This window comes from Argiope bruennichi, chromosome 3, assembly GCF_947563725.1.
Source record: "Argiope bruennichi chromosome 3, qqArgBrue1.1, whole genome shotgun sequence".
NCBI classification, from domain to species: Eukaryota; Metazoa; Arthropoda; class Arachnida; order Araneae; family Araneidae; genus Argiope; species Argiope bruennichi.
This window is the reverse complement of record NC_079153.1, coordinates 81,154,642-81,174,523: the sequence shown is the minus strand read 5'-3', so window position 1 is coordinate 81,174,523 and position 19,882 is coordinate 81,154,642. Positions and strand designations below refer to the sequence as shown.

General features: G+C 29.5%; 1 protein-coding gene across 3 annotated transcripts; it reads left to right on the top strand.

Annotated features, from left to right (window-relative positions):
- The first annotated feature begins 989 nt into the window (after positions 1-989).
- Positions 990-19,566, top strand: LOC129963449 (zinc finger protein 484-like). Of its 3 annotated transcripts, none has more exons than XM_056077825.1 (4): positions 990-1,046; positions 3,358-3,440; positions 6,516-6,643; positions 16,993-19,566. In XM_056077825.1, exon 4 carries the CDS (start codon positions 17,005-17,007, stop codon positions 19,261-19,263), a length of 2,259 nt encoding a protein of 752 aa, XP_055933800.1. In that variant the 5' UTR covers positions 990-1,046; positions 3,358-3,440; positions 6,516-6,643; positions 16,993-17,004; the 3' UTR covers positions 19,264-19,566. The 3 variants fall into 3 exon arrangements, with proteins under 3 accessions (XP_055933800.1, XP_055933798.1, XP_055933799.1); XM_056077823.1 differs by lacking the exon at positions 990-1,046 and adding an exon at positions 1,257-1,427; XM_056077824.1 differs by lacking the exon at positions 990-1,046 and adding an exon at positions 1,477-1,745.
- Positions 19,567-19,882: the final 316 nt, after the last annotated feature.

Below are 19,882 nucleotides of genomic sequence, written 5' to 3'. Positions count from 1 at the left end.
GCTTGAAACATCTTGATTTATTTTGTTTCGAGAAAGTCCTGTCGCGGACGCCAAAAAATGTTAAAGCTGCCTAAGAAAAAACACCGTTTTCTTTCGCTTTTTATATTAAAATAGAAAAACGATATCCCACCGGTAAAAAATTCAAACTTTGTTTATTCCATCTTGGGATTGATCTACAAGTTGCCATCTACAAAATGAGACAGCAAAAAATATTTCTCAAATAACGTTGCCATTCTAAAATAAACAAATAAATAAAATAAAATATTAATACATTTTCAACATTCGTTATCTCTACAAACCAAATAGTTCGACAAGAAAAAAAAAAAATGAAATGCAGCAATTTTGATACAAATATACTTTGGTGGGTGGAACCTGGAGCGACATTTTTAAAATTTTTTTATTAGAATTCTAAATAATTAAAAATATTGCTACATTTTGATGTTTTATCGGAACATCCTCTGAAACTATTCCAGAACAAAAATTATCTATACATGGTTTTAAAAACTAAAAAAAAAAACAAAAAAATTAATTATGCTAATTTAGTTACCCTAATTTTTTTAGTATAGATTTAATTAAGTTCTAAATATGTTTAAATCTATTTCACAAGAGTATTTTCATTGTTCTTAGTGAAACACAAATCATTTTCATTGCGTCATGAAATATTTGATCTTGTAAATTTTTTTTCCATTGTTGAAAGAAGGATTCTGTTTAATAAGTATGTAGTTTACAGGACGAATAGAAAATTAAACTTTCAACACATTTAAATTTAGAAAATAATGAACTGAACTTTTAATTATACTATGATGTATGAAACTGGTCTGTTTTAGAAAAGTTGATGTACACAATAAATAGATCGTTTGTAAGGAAATTAAAATCACTCCGTTTCAGTTTTTGATGTTTTGACGAAATGATATACATAAAATTAATGTAAGAATTACATTTAACTGAAGTTAAAATAACCAATTTATCCGGCGAAGCAGTGATCGCCAAAAATGACTAGTCTGTGTGAAATATAACAAATCAGTGACCATTATCTCTGCCTAAAAGTATGTATAAAAATTATAGAATATTAATAAATATGCATTCAGCTTTGAACACAAATTAAAGAGTTTGCAAAGTAATCTTGGAGAAAAAAGGTGAAATGACAAAAAATTATTCAAAATAATCTATTTATAAAATCCTAACATTAACGAGAGCAATATGACTGTCAAGTAACGGTGTTTAGAGGTTATATTTGGCAATGATTATTCGATTTTTAGTAACTTCTTTTTGCTTTTATTTTAATTGAATATAAAAGAGTGAAACAGTTGATCGTTAAATTGTAAAATATGGCCTAATCGGTCAATATATTATATAAACATTATGTAATTTTATAAAATTAATTTATATATTTTTAATGGATCCACATACAATGTGGAAAGTTTGCGGTAAGAAAATATTAAATATAGCCACGGAATAATTATTTTTAAATCATTAATGATATCTCGAATAATTTTAACTTTTAAATTTATTATTTCAAGAGAAGTGATATTTTATATTATTTATTACCTTCAAAGTACTTAGAAAAAATTAGTTTAAAAAGTTATTGTGTTTTGATTACATTTCTCGAAGGCTCCCTGTGTGTCATTTGTATAAATTTGAACAAATGTATAAAAGTATCAGCAACCATTTTTCAACTTTTGTTTCATTTAATTTCTCCACTTTTCCAAAAATAATTAGTTGAAAGTTCTGCAGCCATTTATTCCGTAAGAAATTTTCAACTTTTCTTTTATTTAAATTTTTGCACCTTTCCGAAAATAATTAGTTGAAGATTTTGCATTCTTTTCCAATTGGAATATATATGTATTTTTCTCACCTAGCATATCAACCTGTTGTGTAAAAAATAATTAGTTTTTTCTTTCACATATATTTAATGTTAATGGTGCATTGGTTCTTGTTTTTCTTGGTCATCTGTCTAACTTCTATATTAGCAAAAAAAGGTTCTGTCCTCTTATTTACCTTATTTTCCTTGTATATTAACAAATAACAACGGGTTTTGTACTAATGACTAAGCCGACTCTAAAAATTACAGTTCAGTCAATTGCTAAATTTTAAGAAATACTGCATTTCTTTGAAAAATTCGCTATCAAAATAATGCTTTATATCAGCGGCAGCAAATCGAAATCAGACATATCTTAGCCAAGAGAATTTATCTATTTGTGCGTTTATAAAGAAAAGATTTACAAGTCAATTGAAGTAACCAATTTTAGTGTATATGATTACTATTTTTAAGCTCTCATCAAATAAGTCTTTTCTTTTCAATGAAAGCATCAAAATCCTCATCTGATTTAATTGTATGTGTTTGTGAAGGGGGGGGGCGATGAGGAGACTGGAAATATATACTTTCTCTGTTCTGAAAGCTGCTACTTAATAAATAAATTATACGTCTCCTTGTTTCGGATTTTGGTATTATAGTTCATATCAAAAAATTATAAACGATTCACTGAAAGATTCTGTTGATGGCAGCTGATGCTTTTATTTGAAAGGAATTGACTTTTGCATACTATTTTTAATATGAATATCATGCCTAAATATTCTTGTTTAAGCGCAATAATATATCATTAGTGATTTACCTATTCATAACATTTTAAGACCTTATTAAATAATATGGCCCTAATGCTAATTTTTAAGGGCAGTAACTTGTCAAAGGTGGTAAAATAATGGTATTCTTTAGTTAGTGTTTTCTTATGTATAGCATGATTTTGCTGCTGTTGGCTCTGCTGCACTGTACTCTTTAGTTTCACCTTTTAAAATTAAGTTGTGCATCATTATTTTTGCTATAAGGATTGAAATAAAATTTACTGCATTATAACATAGTAGCTATTCATTTGATTCAAAATGACCTTGCAACATGACTTGAAAGCGATGTGTTTTTTTTTTTTTTTTTTTTTTTTCTTCACTATATATATACAATATAAATTTTTTCTATTTCAATTATAATTTTAAAAAATCATATTTACTACATTACATCAAAGTTTTCTGGTGCTTCCATTTTAGTTGCAGGGTGGTTAGTTTAAGTGGAAGAGCATCTTCACGTACAGGCATACAAAATATCTCTTGGTCAGGCTTCATAATTTATAATTTCTGCTTTAATTGAAACAGAATGTTTTATTTTATTTTTTTATTTCAGTATAACTGTTTAAAAGTTAAATTTTTTAAAACCTAATCATACGTGTATTTTTTAAAATTTAAATATCAATTTTTGTGGCCTTAAAAATGGTAAACTGAAATAATAATAGTAAAAAAGTAATATATTAGTTGGGTATTGGCTGACATTTTCTTATACATAATTAATATATTTTTTCTTTTTTCTTCCAGGTATGACTTCTATTTACTACAATTTCGAATAATGGTTTCCCTTCATTTTTCTATATAAAAATGGTCTGAAGGAAATCAAAGTGGTGTGTAAATATTTGACTATAAACTGTATTAAAATTTATGATATAATTTTGTTTACAAAACTCTTCTGGGTATTTCTATTTTTTGGTTTGTTGCATTATACCTATCTGTAAATGTGTGATTTATTAAATGTCTTATATATGTTGAGTTTGTTAAAAATATTTTTGAAAAAAAAAAAAAGCAATTTCTTAAAGTTGCCATATTTAAAAACATCTAAATACATAATTCATTATAAAAAAGGTCATAAAGAAACAGTCTAAATTTTTTTGAAATTTAAAATTGCAAATCAAATTAATTAACTTTGACTTGCCCATTTAAAGGGTTAAATCAATTACTATCAAAAAAGTTTCATAATGTAAAATTGAAAAAAATTATAAATAAATAAATAAAAAACAATTTTTAAAAGTAGAAAAATGGTTCACTAATATTCACCGAATCATCCTATAAAACGTGGAAATATATAAAAACGTCGAGTAAATGAATTAAAAAAGTAGAAAAATACATTAAATTTTTTTATAAAAAAATCTTTTAAAGAATTTTTTAATTATAATTTTTTTAACAAAAGGAATAAATGAATTAAATTTTTTCAAGTGTAGTGTTCTGATTGAAATAATATTACATTACATTTGTTTAGTAATTATTTAAATATGTGGTATATTTTTTTTAAAATTATAGAATGAAAAAAAATCATTATAATTTCTTTTCTAAAAAATGCTTCTGAATTTGATAAAAAAATTTTTTTTTAATTCTAATGCAAGTTCACATTTCTTGTTTAATCTGAAAAAATATAAAAAGAAAAAAATCATATATAATCATTAAAAGCTACTGCTAAATCATGCAATATATGGGATTTTTCTTTGTATACTATAGAGTGTGTAAAAATCTTGCATAAATCCATCTTATTATTATTATGGGGCTAATTAATAAATATAATCATTTTAATATTGATTCTTGCCAAGATTTTGTTTTATTCATCCATTTTTGTTAAAAGAATTACAAGTTGAGTAAATATTAATGCTAATATTTGTAGGTGCTACAGTGTGCAATAATGCAAGTTCTGATGATGAATAATTATTCTTTAAAAGTTAGTTAATGCTAGTTAAATATATTTTTACTATTTTGTTGAATTGATTGGTCTCTTATATTATTTTAAATTATTTTATCCTTATTCAAGGTGGTCAGCCAACCGGGAATTCTGGGAGGTCATGGGGAAAAGTCGTGGAAATTTATTACGAAATTGTAAATTGTTCTTATAAATCGATGATTTTTATCGAACATAATTCACTGGTAATTTTTCATAAGTAGAGTGAAACATTGTAGACAGCAATGAAAATCAAACTTCTATTGATAGCCAGACTATGGAAGAGTAGGATTAACCACCATTAATAATTTATTGCATTATATGTTTAATATTTTTGCTGAAAGTTTTTGTTTGCTTTTTTTCAGAATGACAAATTACTGACATAATTAGAGAAAATGATTTTGCGTATTATGAGAAAAGGCAGCCTAACTAAAGCCCAGCTTTTGTTACAATTATGATTTTAAGCTTTAATGGGTTTTTTTTTATTTAAAAATATATGTATATCCCTCCCCCTTTTCTTTCTTCAAATATCAAATCGATCATACCTTGTGGTAGGAGAGCAAAATTATGAATTCTAGGTATTAATATTTAAAACTAGTTGTAAAATATTGACCCATTATTATAATTCCAAAACAATTTATTGTAATTAAATAAGTCTTTTACAATAATAACTTGTTTACCTCTTTGCAGAGATTTTTTTTTTTTTTTTTTTGTTGTTGTTGTTGTTGAATTGTGAAGTATCAGACATTATTGCTAATATTTCTGTAAAACATTTATTTTTAAACATTATGAATATGGATTACTAAATTCTTCATATCAATGGATGTTATAGGTGACATGAAATGAATGTTATTGCTAAATTTTCTTTTAATATATATTTTTTCCTTGCATTCAACGAAATGCTCTATAATTTAAAAATAATATTAAACTTGTAATTAATTTGTTTGATACATTATAGGTACACATGCCTCTCATAATTTTTTGAAAAAAAAAAAAATTTTAACAGAGAAGGGCAGTATTTTTCTTATACAATACGATTTATTTGAAACTGTTAAGAATTTACAAAATTCATTCACACTATCTTTTTTTGAAATATATATCTCTAGAACATTTTTCTTTTTATACAATAAAGAAAAAAATTGATAAGGACCAATTTTCCACTTTTTTCTCTATTTTACTAAACATTAAGTCAGTGTGAAAGCAATTTTTTTTTAAATATTATAATTGGTGAGTTAAAAGTCAGTGCAATTTTGATTTCATTGATTGTTCTTATTTTAATGCAGAGATTTCCTTTTGTGTTTGTAAATGATTTTTTTTTTTTTCTGTTAGTAAAATTATTGTTCAGTTCTGATTGATGTGTTGTATGGATAGCGATAGGGGAGATCCCACTGGAAGGAAATGGATCATTTTATTCTTAAGCACTCTGCCAATGTACATATATTTTTGTACTGCATTTTTTCTGAGTAGTTTGACAAAAAATTCTGAGATATGACTGGTTAGCTAAAAGTTGGTCTAGATGGTCATGTATCTGTTAGTACTCGATATATTTGCAAAAAAAAAAAAAAAAAAGAGGAAGGAAGCGTTTTATTATAATTGAAGCTTATTTGAAATTCAATAAATGAAAATATTTTTTTCCGAAAATTAAGTATTATTTTACATTGATTTTAGCTTGAATAGAACAATTTTTCAAATAAAATTAAGAGAATTGTGCAAATATTAAAGGGAATAAAATAAAGCGACATCATTCTGAAAATATTAGAAACATTCGAAAAATGTCTGGAAAGCAGAGAAATTCTAACAGCAGAAATGCTTGCCATCCTGTCATTTGAAAGAAAGAAAGAAAAAAAAAACATTTGTTAATTTTTTTAACATCAAAAATGTTAACAGCATTTCAGGATATCAAATATTATTATTTCTATTGTATAAAAGTTTTATAGAGTGAGTGACTGTTACTGCTTTAAAACTGTTAGTTCAATGACTTTTTTTTTATATTTAGAGAGAAACGGCTTACTCGTGGGCCAAGTAATATACAAATGTTGAAAATTTATTTGATGATATCAGGAACCCAATTTTTATTTGGAACAAGTTATGTTATTCCTCTGAATTGATTGTGGTAATATTCAGGTAACATATTTTTTAAATTGCCTTTTTTGTGTGTGTGTGACTAATTGGTTTAACTGGGATTACTGATTACTGAAAATTTCATTTTAGTGTGTTATTTGATCTTAATGTTCTCTTAAAATTTGATAGATATGTAATTCATGCTGTTTTAAAAGTTTATTACATTTTTTTTAGGTTACTATATACTTCCCTAATTTTTTTTTATTTGGTCTAAAATTTAAACCTTAATTTAAAACTTCTACTAATCTTCTACTACTTCTACTCTTGTGACTTTTTTGCTATCATAAACATACAGTATATATAACATTATTTTGGTTGAAGCAGAATGCAGGTTCAAAGACGTTGAAGAGACATGTTATATTTTAAAATTAATTTTAATATCCGTTTCGTGAAAGCATAATTATTTACAAACAGAGACAAAGACAAGGCACGTCCACCGCAGTGCAAAGCAAAAGCAGAAGAGCGGGAAATAAACTAGTCGGATAACATAGTATTTCCGGCCACTAGCCGATGGAATACATGTGTTGACCTTTGACAAGGGCAACAGAAGTATCACTTTTATTTGATACGTAGTACTGATGGCGCATTCTTTTTACAAAGGAATTAATTAAACCGAAAGTGGAATTTTATCACAAAATAAGAGAATATTTTTAGAAAGAGGTTACAATGGGCTAAATTAAGATAAAATCTTGGAAATTAATTAAATTGAAATTAGAATTAAAATATCATTATATATATATATATAATATGGGCGACAGCAGAATAATTCAGTTTAGTTATATTAACATCCCATTTTAAAGCAACTCTAGGGCTATTTTAAGACAGACCTCATAATTTTGAACCACTGTCAGAAGACAAGGGTGACATCTGAGCTGGCACCCCCTCTCCAAACTTCTACACTGCACCAGCAGGAGGACAAAAAAATTCAATTCAGTATTAAGTTTTGTGTATACTTCAGAAATATTCAATGAAAAATACAATATATAACAATTAGAAAATAACCTACAAGTTAAAAAAATAATAATATATTTTATACATCCAATTAGATTACAGGAAAAAACAGCAATTTTCAAAACAGAGGGACTTAAAAAAATGTTCATAATTGCTTATTTCTCAAGTGAAACTGTAACTGTTAGTATTACAAAATTTTTATTAAAAGCAGGATTTAAACAGAAGCCTGCTTTGGGGAAAATAAGTTGAATCTTCTTACCTTGATTCTCTACAATAGAAAACAGTATGAGTGTTCTCCCCAAAACTTTCTTGTACATTCTGTAATAAAGGAATTATCTACCTCCCAACTTCATGAAGTTGTGGACCTTTGGTAAAGCCATGAAAGTCTCGCATGTCATTGCCAAACAATATTCAAGAAATATGGATATTTGGCATGAATTTAACATTATCATTGAATCTATAATGTGATCCTTGGCAGTTAAGCCTCTGGCATTTAGTGATAGGTGTTTGAAAATTGAATAGTATTTTGTTACCAATCAAATGAAATTAGACCTCGACACGGAACTGCAGTCGGTATCACCAAATTTCACATATTTAATTTGCTGCATTTTTGAGTTACCACATTCGCGTGCTTGTAAACCTTTAAATTTATGTATGAAATTTTATTCATCAAGTTTTTTCGTTTTGTATTATTCTGTTTACTTATATTGAGAACAGAGATACCCTTCGAATGGATTTTGCACAAAATGTGATAAAACTCTCCAAAGTCAATGTAAAGACCATAAAACAAACTTCACCATCTCAAAGCATTTTTTAGTTACTCTTGTCACAGATAGATGGGTATAATGCCAAAAATGTGTTTTATCAAACACTTGGGAAGGTCTAAAATGTAAATTCATCAAAATTTCAATACAATTTCAATACTTTTTCTACGCTTTGTATACCAGAAAGTTTTTAAAAAAAATCAGGATGAAATGTTTTGCTGTAAAATATGTTTGAAAATCATTTTTAATTGGAATCAGAAAAATATTTTATAGCATCTAAATTATTATAATTGAAAAGATATATATATATATTTATTTTAAGAATTATTATGAATTGAGCTGCGAAATAATTTTTGTGTCATAATATTTTAGGAAATTATGATGTGAAAACATCGGAATATTATTCAATTTTTAATTAATTGAAGTTGTTGCTATATAAAAAAAATTCCTTCAAAGAGTGTATTCTTACCTTTTAAAATATATTTGATTTAACTTAATAGATCTTGATTTAATGGTCTGTCCTGCAAAGAGCCAAATAAATATTCTCTCCAAAAACATTCACGAATAAATTATTATTATAGATACAATTTAAATGAACTATGAATTAAACTATTTGATTTTTTTCTGGGATATCTTCATTTGAAATTTACAATTATAGTTATTAGTTCAGATGCACATAATAAGATCAAATAAAAAAAATTTGAATGTATTTATTTTACAGTTTTTTACATAATTTTTCTTTTTATTTATAATTGTTTTGGAAGTTCATAGAAATTAATGAGAAATTAAATATAGCAAAATCCTATTGTTGTTGAAATTATACAGTCTGGATTTTTATTCAATAGTATCTTTCTAGAACCATTTTCTTTCTATACATTTATTGTCTTCAAAGTGAATTATGTCTTATTTGATTATTTCTGTCTTATTAAATTGAAATGATATACTTATTATTGACTCTTATTTAAAATTATATTTAATTCATTTGAGATAATCTTCATATTTTTTTTTTCTATTTCTTTAAGAATATTATGTAATTTCTATAAAATCACCTGTAATAATTTTAAAGTTTACAGATATGATCATTTTTTTTAAATTGATTTGCTACATGCTAAATCAACAAATACTTAATTTTCCTTAAAAGATTGTATTATAAAAAATTTTCTTTTGTCACAAATGTTGTAAACTGAAATTTTTATAAAATATTTTAGGTAGATTTTAGAAGCGTGTATTTCCATTTGGAAGTATTTGTTATAAAAAAAAATGTATTAATGCTAATGAAAAAAAAAAAAATAATTGTGGATAAATTAGTAAATACGTCTATTTATTCCAGTATCTTGCATCAGTGCTAAGATTAGTTACATATATTGTATGATAAAATGATTTGTTAAAAGAAGAAGTAACTAAGTAATAGTTTTCTGTTAACACCATTACTATTTTCTTCATGTTATTGATACATGCTACAAAACTTAATCAATCAAAAGTTGTATATTAATGATTATTAGTTCATTGAAAAATTAATTATGAATAATTTTGTAAACATAGAAATAACTGTATCATTTTTTCTATTTTTTTTTTAAATAGAAAAATTTCGAATTTTTATTTAAATAATAATAATTGATTGAAAAGCAAAATGATGGAATTAAATTAATTGGAAATTGACACATTTTAAAAAACAAGCATTTCAAAGTGCAATATACATATATATGTGGGGGATACCTCTTAATCTATTTTAAAACCTAATTAATTTCCTTTTTTTTAAATTTTTAATTAGCATATATTACTTTATTTTAAAATTTTCTCTCATTTTCTGATTTAAATCCCACTTTTTTATTTAATAGATTCTAACATTATTTTAAAAAGTTGATTACTGATTACACATGCACTAAATTTATGTCGATAGCTCTCACATTATTAAAAAATCACAACAAAAGAATAAATTTGGACTCCTTTTCCTTTTATTCTGGTCATCATAGCTTAGCAGGCGCTGCCCTGCTACCGCACACACACTCGCTAACGCTACACGATACACTGAAGTCTTTTTCCCTTTGCCGCAAGAGGGCAGCACAGTGACAGGTCGGAACATACCGCCCGCCTTGACATAATGTTGTCAACACACACACACAAGGAAAAACTATGGAATATCACAATTCAATGCACAATGCTGAATAAAAACACACAAATTCAGATTTTAAACATTACAAGGTAATAACATTAATCACACAATAAAGAACACTAATATAAGATTACACATCAATAGGTAAAATACAAATTTTTGAAATGGGTCTTTTATAAACTCCAGATTGAGTTTTAACTTTTACAACTCTGACCCTTTTATCTTCACCCAGATAACACTCAATTATTCTACCTAATGCCCATTTTTGAGGGGGTAGGTTTTCATCTTTAAGAAGCACTAACTCATTGATTTTTACATTATCTTTTTCTACCTTCCACTTGGACCTCTGTTGCAAATTATTAAGATACTGTATATGCCATTTTCTCCAAAACATTTGAATTAATTTTGTCAGTTTTTTCCAATTGGATAATCGATTGTCTTTAACTTCGATTAAATTTGGCTCTACAACAGTATTTAAGGATCTGCCAATTAAGAAATGAGCAGGGGTTAACACGTCATACACATCGGTATCGGACGACAGAGGTGCAAGTGGTCTAGAATTTAGAATTCCTTCTATTTGCGTAATAACTGTTAGGAATTCTTCATAGCTCAATTTGGAATTACCTAAAATGCGTTTGAAATGATATTTAAATGCTTTAACTCCACTTTCCCAGAGGCCACCAAAGTTAGGTGCTCTAGGTGGAATGAAGTTCCAATCAATTCCCTCTGTTGACAAATAACTAGCAAGACTATCGTCGGGTTTTACAACTAAATTGTATAACTTAGAAAGTTCCTTATTTGCTCCTATGAAGTTTGTGCCGTTATCTGAAAATAATTTCGAACATAAACCTCTTCGAGCCACAAATCTCTTTAAACACGCTATGAAGGCATCTGATGTTAAATCAGTGACCATCTCGAGGTGCACTGCCTTAGTAACTAAGCATACAAATAAACAGACATACACATTATGATAAGTGCCCTTTCTTTGATGTTTATAATTCACAAGAAATGGGCCACAAAAATCTACTCCAGAGCAATTAAATGGGAAGTCAGGAGTCACTCTCTCTTTCGGTAAATCGCCCATCAATTGTTTAACTCCTATGGGTTTAACTCTGAAACACTTAATACAATCATGCACTACTTTCCTACACGTTGCCTTACCTTGAACTGGCCAGAAACGTTGTCTGACATAATGTAGTAAAGCAGTAGGGCCTAAATGAAAATATCTTTTATGAAAGAATTCAATAATAAGCTTAGTTAATTTATGACCTTTAGGCAAAATAATTGGGAACTTACAGTTAAAATTTACATTACTATGTCTTATTCTGCCATTGACTCTTAGTAAACCAACCTCATCTAAAAAGGGGTTTAAACATTTGATCTTACTTTTGTCAAGAACAGGTTTATTTTTATTTAAACACCTTAACTCTTCTGAAAATTCCCTACTCTGGATTTCCTTTATTATGAAGGTTTCAGCCTTCCTAATTTCCTCTGTTTTCAAGGGACCCAGTCTCCTTTCAGTTGGACTCCTCAAGTTGTGGAGAAATCTGAAAACATAACTTATTACATGCAATATTTTAGTATAACTATTACTACAATTAAGAATATCAGTAACACATGAATTGTTCAATGTAGTAACTAAAACACTTTCACAGTCAATTTTTTTGAGTTCACAGTCTACATCGTCCTTTATCACAGAGTCAGAGATTTCTCTGCATGGATATTCACTGTTTTTTAGAAAGGCAGGGCCTTCCCACCACAAGTTACTCTCGAGCATTTTGGACGGATTTACACCACGACTGATAAGATCAGCTGGATTATCACCTGAGGAAACATGTCTCCACTGCTCCTGACACAAAAGGTCTTGAAGTGTGGCTACACGGTTTGCCACGAAGGTTTCTAACTGGGACGTCTCCTTTTTAATCCATGACAGCACAATCATACTATCGCTCCAGTAATACATATTGGACACTTTCAGTCGAAGAGCCGACTGGATACGCTGCATCAATTTCACCAGCAGCACAGCAGCGCAGAGCTCCAATCTCGGGATCGTGAGCTTCTTCAGTGGAGCCACTCTGGATTTACTGGCCACCATCTTGACAACAACCTCACCAGCAGGTGTTTGGGATTTGCAGTACACAACAGCTCCAAAGGCAGCTTCAGAAGCGTCGCTGAACCCATGAAGCTCTATAGCTTCGACGTCGGAAAATGGAAGAATACATCTGCTCACCTTGATGTTGTTAATGCACTGTAACTCGGTTGAAAACTTCTCCCATTCACTATGATTTTCAGGAGGAAGCTGATCATCCCATTGAAGATTCAGAAGCCACAATTTTTGTAGAAAGATTTTGGCCAGTGAAATCACAGGACCAAGGAGGCCCAGAGGGTCAAACAACTTGGCTATTGTGGATAGAACTGTTCGTTTAGTATGAACATCCGTTGAAGTTATGGACACCTTAAAACAAAAACAGTCATTAGTATGGTCCCACGTGACACCTAAAGTTTTGTTATCACAGTCTGCAAAGTCGTAGTTGCATCCAGAAGTGGTAGACAACTGAGGATGATTGCCTCGCCATTTATGCAAGTTCATGCCAGCTCGTTTTAACATGGAAGTGAGCTGCTGTTGCATCTCTATGCATACGGGTAAAGTCTTAGCACCAGATAGCACATCGTCCACATAAAAATCTTTCTCAACAACGGGTGCTGCAAGGGGAAAATTGTGTCCCTCATCCCTTGCAATTTGAATTAGCGTTCGAGTAGCTAAAAATGGGGCACTAGTAGTACCGTAAGTAATTGTCGACAGTTCAAACGTTTTCACTGAACCATACTCACTGTCCTTCCAAAGTATTCTTTGTAGGTTCCGCTGACTAGGATGAATGTAAATCATCCTATACATTTTCTCAATGTCCGCAATAAATGCATATGGATGTTTGCGGAATCGCATCATAATTGAAATTAAGTCCTCCTGCACAATTCCCCCATTAATTTGCAAGCTATTGAATGAATTTCCATTCGTAGTTTCACTAGAGGCATTAAATACTACACGAAGCTTAGTGGTCATTTTCTCTGGTCTATATACTCCATGATGGGGCATGTAATACACTGTTTCTGGTTCTGTCTCATGCGTCACGTCTCTCATATGTCCCAACTTTTCATACTCATTAATAAATTCTTCATACAATTTTAAATAAGTTTTATCACTAGATAGTTTACTCCAAAGTGAATTTAATCTTTTTAATGCTATACTTTTAGACTCGCCTAAACAACTAGGTTCCTCTTTAAGTGGGATTGTGACTACATATTTTCCACTAGGCTCTCTATAATGAGTTTTAACAAAATGTTCCTCAGCGATTTTTGCCTCATGGGATTTAGGGGTCTCTAACTCAACAGTTTCTAGTTCCCAGAATTTTTTCATGGTATTGTTTAAATCTTCATCAATAATTAACCCACAATGAATTTTTGGGGAATCAAATTCCATTACACTACCGCAAGCCAAAAATCCAAAAACACTATTTTGAAAAAACAACTCTGCATTTGATGAGTAGATCTTTTCTGGCCTCAACAAATGATAGAACGATTTAGCACCTAGGAGACAATCAACTTTTTGGGGAACCATAAAATTATCAGCCAAATTAATATTAGAAGGAATTTGTTCTTTAACATTTAAATATTTAACTGGGGTTAACTCAGTGATTTTATCTACAACAAGAAACTCAAAATTTTGCTTAAAGCTCTTATCAGCATTTGAAATTTCAGCTTTAATAAATTTGGTAACAGTCATTGAGGAATTATTTAAACATGAAATTGTTACATTTATTTTTTCTTGTTTTAACCCTAATCTGTTTGCACACTCCGAAGTAATAATATCGTATTGACTTCCTACATCCAGCAACCCTCTAACACATTGCAGATTCCCAAATTTATCTCGAATATAAAATTTAGCCGTGCTAAACAATACAGTTCTCATTTGTTTATTTTCAACCGTACTCGTAGCTGAAAATGTCGATTGCACATTTTCATTAGTTGCGCAAGAAGTTGGATAAAAGGAATTAACTTCCGGGTTTAAAGTTGAACTTTCCCCTTTATTAACTATGGTACTAGTTTCGTTTTTACCACTCCCACTGAAATGATCAAACTCTCTGGGATAATGAAGTAACCTATTATGAGGTTTATTACAAAAGCAATTTCTTGCAGAACACTTTTTCACATTGCACATTGGTGAGAGGCATTTAAAACATAAGTTTTGGGATTTCACAAATGCAACTCTATCACTAACAGAAAGTTTTTGAAATTCCTGACATTTAAATATTGAGTGGTTGTTCTGGCACATAACGCATTTAGAATTAGTATTCGATAAGAACACTTTAGAAACATTTCTATTACGATTCTCAAAATTTCCTTTACCGAAATTCCTTTGCTCATTTTTACTCGTAACGATTGCGCGGGAAAACTCAGTTTTGGTTCCGGTTTTAGAAGCCACAAATAAATCACATTCTCTACTTAATTCCTGCACATTAAAAACAGATTCTCCTTGTTTAATACTGATATGACTTTTTAAATCTTGAGGAAGAGTGCTAAAAATCTGATCAGAAACCATTAACTCACACAATTTAGAAAAATCATTCACATTACGAAGTTGAATGTAATACTCAAAAACAGATCTAACTCTTGAAGCAAATTGCACATAATTTTCTGTTGGCAATTTTACTGCACTTTTAAATTGTTTTAGACATTCTTGATAAGTTGGTTGAAATTGTTTTAAGACAATAGATTTAATTTTTTCATAGTCACTCAACTCTTCTTCTTTGATATAAACCATTAAATTGCCAATTCTATCCCCTAAAAGATTTAATAGAATTTCCGCTTTAAATTTATCACTAACTCCTTTTGTTTTGAAAGCTTTTTCGAGCGAATTGAAAAAGAGATTAAAACACTCAGCATTTTTGGGAACAGGAATCGTCAAAACTTTGATACTCTTAATTAAATTCTCTAAACTAAAACTCTGTTCATTATCGTTAAGCTCACACGATGAGGATTTGAGCTTTAAAAGCTCTATTTCTTTCTCTACACGCAAAAGCGAAAGCCTTTCAATCTCCAATTTTTGTTCTAATGAACGCCTTTCGTTTTCGGCTTGATCAGAATTTTTACTTCTTTCGTCTGAAACCTCTTTAATTAAATTTTTCACAACCTCAATTCTTTGCTTATAAATGTCACTATTCTCAATTATACTTATCAAATCTACAACTTTAGCGGAAGATGCAAATTTAATATTTAATTCCGTACACAAACTCTTTAATTCGTCTTTCTTCAAACTAGACAAAGACATAATGAAAATTTAAGTAATTGAACACTTACCCACAATAATTATCCTTGAGAATTGGGACGAGAGAATACGCGAAAACACAGAGAACAGAAACAGAAAACACCACTCAAGCAACAACTTTCGTTTCCTAAGCCTACGCTAATCCACTTCGCATATTTTCACACACAAAAAAAAACGTAATCCATTGCTGATCGCTATTTCCACTCCTCCGAGACGGACCATATGATTACACATGCACTAAATTTATGTCGATAGCTCTCACATTATTAAAAAATCACAACAAAAGAATAAATTTGGACTCCTTTTCCTTTTATTCTGGTCATCATAGCTTAGCAGGCGCTGCCCTGCTACCGCACACACACTCGCTAACGCTACACGATACACTGAAGTCTTTTTCCCTTTGCCGCAAGAGGGCAGCACAGTGACAGGTCGGAACAATTACTATGTAATTCTCGTGCTGCAAGTGCAGGTACAAAATTCCCTAACACCCTCAACATTCCTTCCAAAGATACTTAAGATTCCCTTTCCTAAATCAACACATGTCAAATAAATCCCTATAAGAATCTTTCAGTAAAAGCACTGAGAGGAAAACTTCTTGCACATTTTCTGTTGTGTCCTGATGCAAACAGATGTTGTATATATAATATATATATTGTTTTTAGATTTTATTATGTGTACACTTTGATGTAGTTGAACTGATTTTAATCTGCTTATAATTCCTGAAATTTTTATAAATATTGCCTTTTAATTTTGCATTTCTTTTATTCAAAGTTTGTTTTAATAAAATACATTTTAATCTTTTTTTATTATTGGTTCATTCTATTCGACATTCATGCATGATTTCATTTCTTAGTTCACTGCTAATTACTGAAAAGTTAGTTAAGCAATGTGAATAATTAGTAATTAATTGCATATTATGCTAGCATTTTATTATTTTTTGTTAACTTATTTTCATTATTTTACATCATATATTTTATACTTTTATAAAAATTTCATTATTGAAAAATGTCTTTAAACCTTTTATTTTATTAACATATTTTTGAAATTCAGTTATTGTAAATCAAAAAATATATATATATTTCTTATAAAAGTATGACTAGAGTGGCATCTCTTGCAGATTTAGCCAATGAAAGTATGTAATACTTCAGAAATGAACAATATTATTTAATTTTAATAATTATTCTGTATTTTTCTTTTTCAGTAAATTTCTGAAATGGACTTGGGTCAAGACACACATTTGTGCTTGCGTTGTGGGAAAACTATTGATGGCTTGGATAATTATGTATCTCACAGGCTGAAAAAATGCCTTCAACCACCTTCCAGTTCGTCATTTTTACCCGATTCTTCTTCAGTTTTACCCGAACCTCCAGTTCCATTTCCACCCTCAGAATCTTATGTCCCATTACAATCTGAAGCTCCTCCTGTCTCATTAAAATCTATGGAACCTCCTGTCCCACTTCCACCTGCAGAACCTCCAATTCCAATTCCTCCTGCAGAGTCTCCCATCTCATTTCCTTCTCCACCTCAGGATATTTATCCTAGGATATCAGCAAATGACTTCTTTTTAAATCTCAATTTGCAGTATAATGCTAAAGCATCCTTTGTAGATGTGCCCGGTAATGATGAGAAAGATTCTAGTAGTGCTACTGACAATTTTTGCTCTAAGCTAGAAATTCCTTCTTTAGAAAATGAGTTAAGTCCTGTTTTTTCTAGTGATAAGCCATTACTTGTGGAGGACAATAGTTGTCCAGACATTGACAACATAACACTGAGAAGTGACAAGTGGGAAAATTTCAAAATTAATTATCGGATTAATGAAAGTAGCCACCATTTGCCAAAAGAGAAAAAGATTTGCTTTGATATTGGAAAGCAAACTTCCTGTTCAGTACCATCAGCATCATTGAAATCAAAAGGAGCATTATTTGCAGATTCCAGTGAAATTTCAAACAAAGTTTCTCTTAAGCATTCTAAAAAGAAGACTTTAAAAAAATACCTCTTCACCAACTTTTCTGCTTTAAATGTTCCAAGGACATCATATCGTCAAAAATTGAATGCAAATGATCGTATGCTGTGTTGTGATGGGAAGCAAGATTATTATAGTTGCAGTCTCTGTAACCATAAATATTCATTTGTTTCTACATTTCTTGATCACTTATTGATTTGCAGTAAAAAACAATCTGATATTAACAGTTGGAAACAAGAAATTTTTAAAAATGGTTCATTATTTGTGCACTCATCTCAGTTTAAATGTTTGTTGTGTTCATTTTACTGCACTGATTCTTTTATGTTCCTCAGCCATTTAAAAACTCCCAATCATCGTCAAAAAACTGCAAGTTTGAAAAATCCATTAATTTGCTTGCCCTGTCAAGATGAATGTTCAGCTAGTGATGAAATGAAGGAACATTTTTCAAAGTGTCACTTGCGGTTTAAAAGAGGTGATCACCCTATAATAATTACTGAGAAAAAGAGGAATCTTCATTGTTGTTATTGCTTGACATTAATAAAGAGTTCTAGTCATTTACAAAGCAGTAATATTGAAGATCCACTGCTTAAAGATGATATATCTTTTATTAGAATTAGTTTACCTAATGTATGTGCATGTGCCTGTGGTGTGGATAAGCAAATGTTAAGCAACTTTTTGACAAATACTAGTCCATTTATTACATCTAAGAGCTCTGAAGTATCGAAAGATTTGATTGAAGTAGATGCAGAGACCAGCAATTCATCTCAGTCTCAAAAAAATGAGTTAAAGGATGACGAAGCTACTGATAATCAGAGTACAAATGGGGATATGCTTTATGAAAATGATCTGTCATTGAAAGCAGTAAGGCAGCGAATAATAGCAAAAATAACTTCCAAAGATGGTAAATTTATTTACAAAAAAGTTCGAGTCCCTGATCCAAAGAAAGAATGGTCTTGCTGTTGGTGTGGAGTTGAATATATTTCTAAATTAACTCTTCAAGCTCATTTGAATAAATGTAGCTTGAGAAAGAAAAAACTAAATAAAGTATCTCCTCTTAAAAATAATCAAAACTTTCAAGCTAATCACTGCAGTGAAAATAAAAGATATCTTTGTGATAAATGCCCATATATAGGCAAAAGTTTTAATCAGCTGACAAGACACAGCCGATCACATTCAGGAGAAAAACCATATAAATGTCCTCATTGCACCTATTCATCTTCATTGAGTAGTCAACTAGTTAGACACAAAAGACTGCACACAGGTCAAAAACCATATAAATGTCCCTATTGTTTATACACATGCAATACTCAAGAAAATTTACGTAAACATATTTTGAAGACTAAAAAGCACAAAGGAAAAATGATGTATCCCTGTCAGCATTGTAATTATGAATCCAATGAATTTTCTGATTTCAAAAGTCACTTGATGAAGGCTCATTCTATAGAATTCCCAAATGGCATTGCAAGCTCGGATTCTTCTGTGCATTCAGATGAAATTCCAGGACTCTAAAAATGTTGTAAATATTTTGATGTACAGAAAATTTTTCAAGTTATAATTTTCTGTCTTATTAATTTCATGCATTAACTTTTAGATTATGATCATTGCATGTATAAATAGAAATTTTTATTGTATGTTATGTCAAATTCTGATATTAAATAAAGAAAATTTCGCATTGGGAAATTAATTTAACAATTTTAATTAATCTAAATTAGAATTCATTGCTGCACAAGTGCTAGGCTACATTATATTCTGAAACCTCAGAATTGTCATCCATGGGAAATCTAAGATTGTATTAACAAAAATTGCATTGATGTTGTGTTTTCTTTCACTGTTCAATAGCTTCAGGCTACTTATATCTATCTGTATTTGAATATTAATGTCCATTTTCTGGAATCAATGATTTAGTCCAGAGGTAGGATTAAATGATAATTGTAATGATTAAGTAAAATCCATTGAAGAAATGAGTTTCCTCTTACTGATAATTCTTCATCCCAGTCTATGATCAAAATGTTTACAAAAATTCATTTTCTTTGAAATCTGTCAATTTTATGTCTATGAAAACCAGACACAAACATAAAAAGTTATTTGTTGCCTAATTGCTGCACCATATAAAGTGCTTCCTTTCATA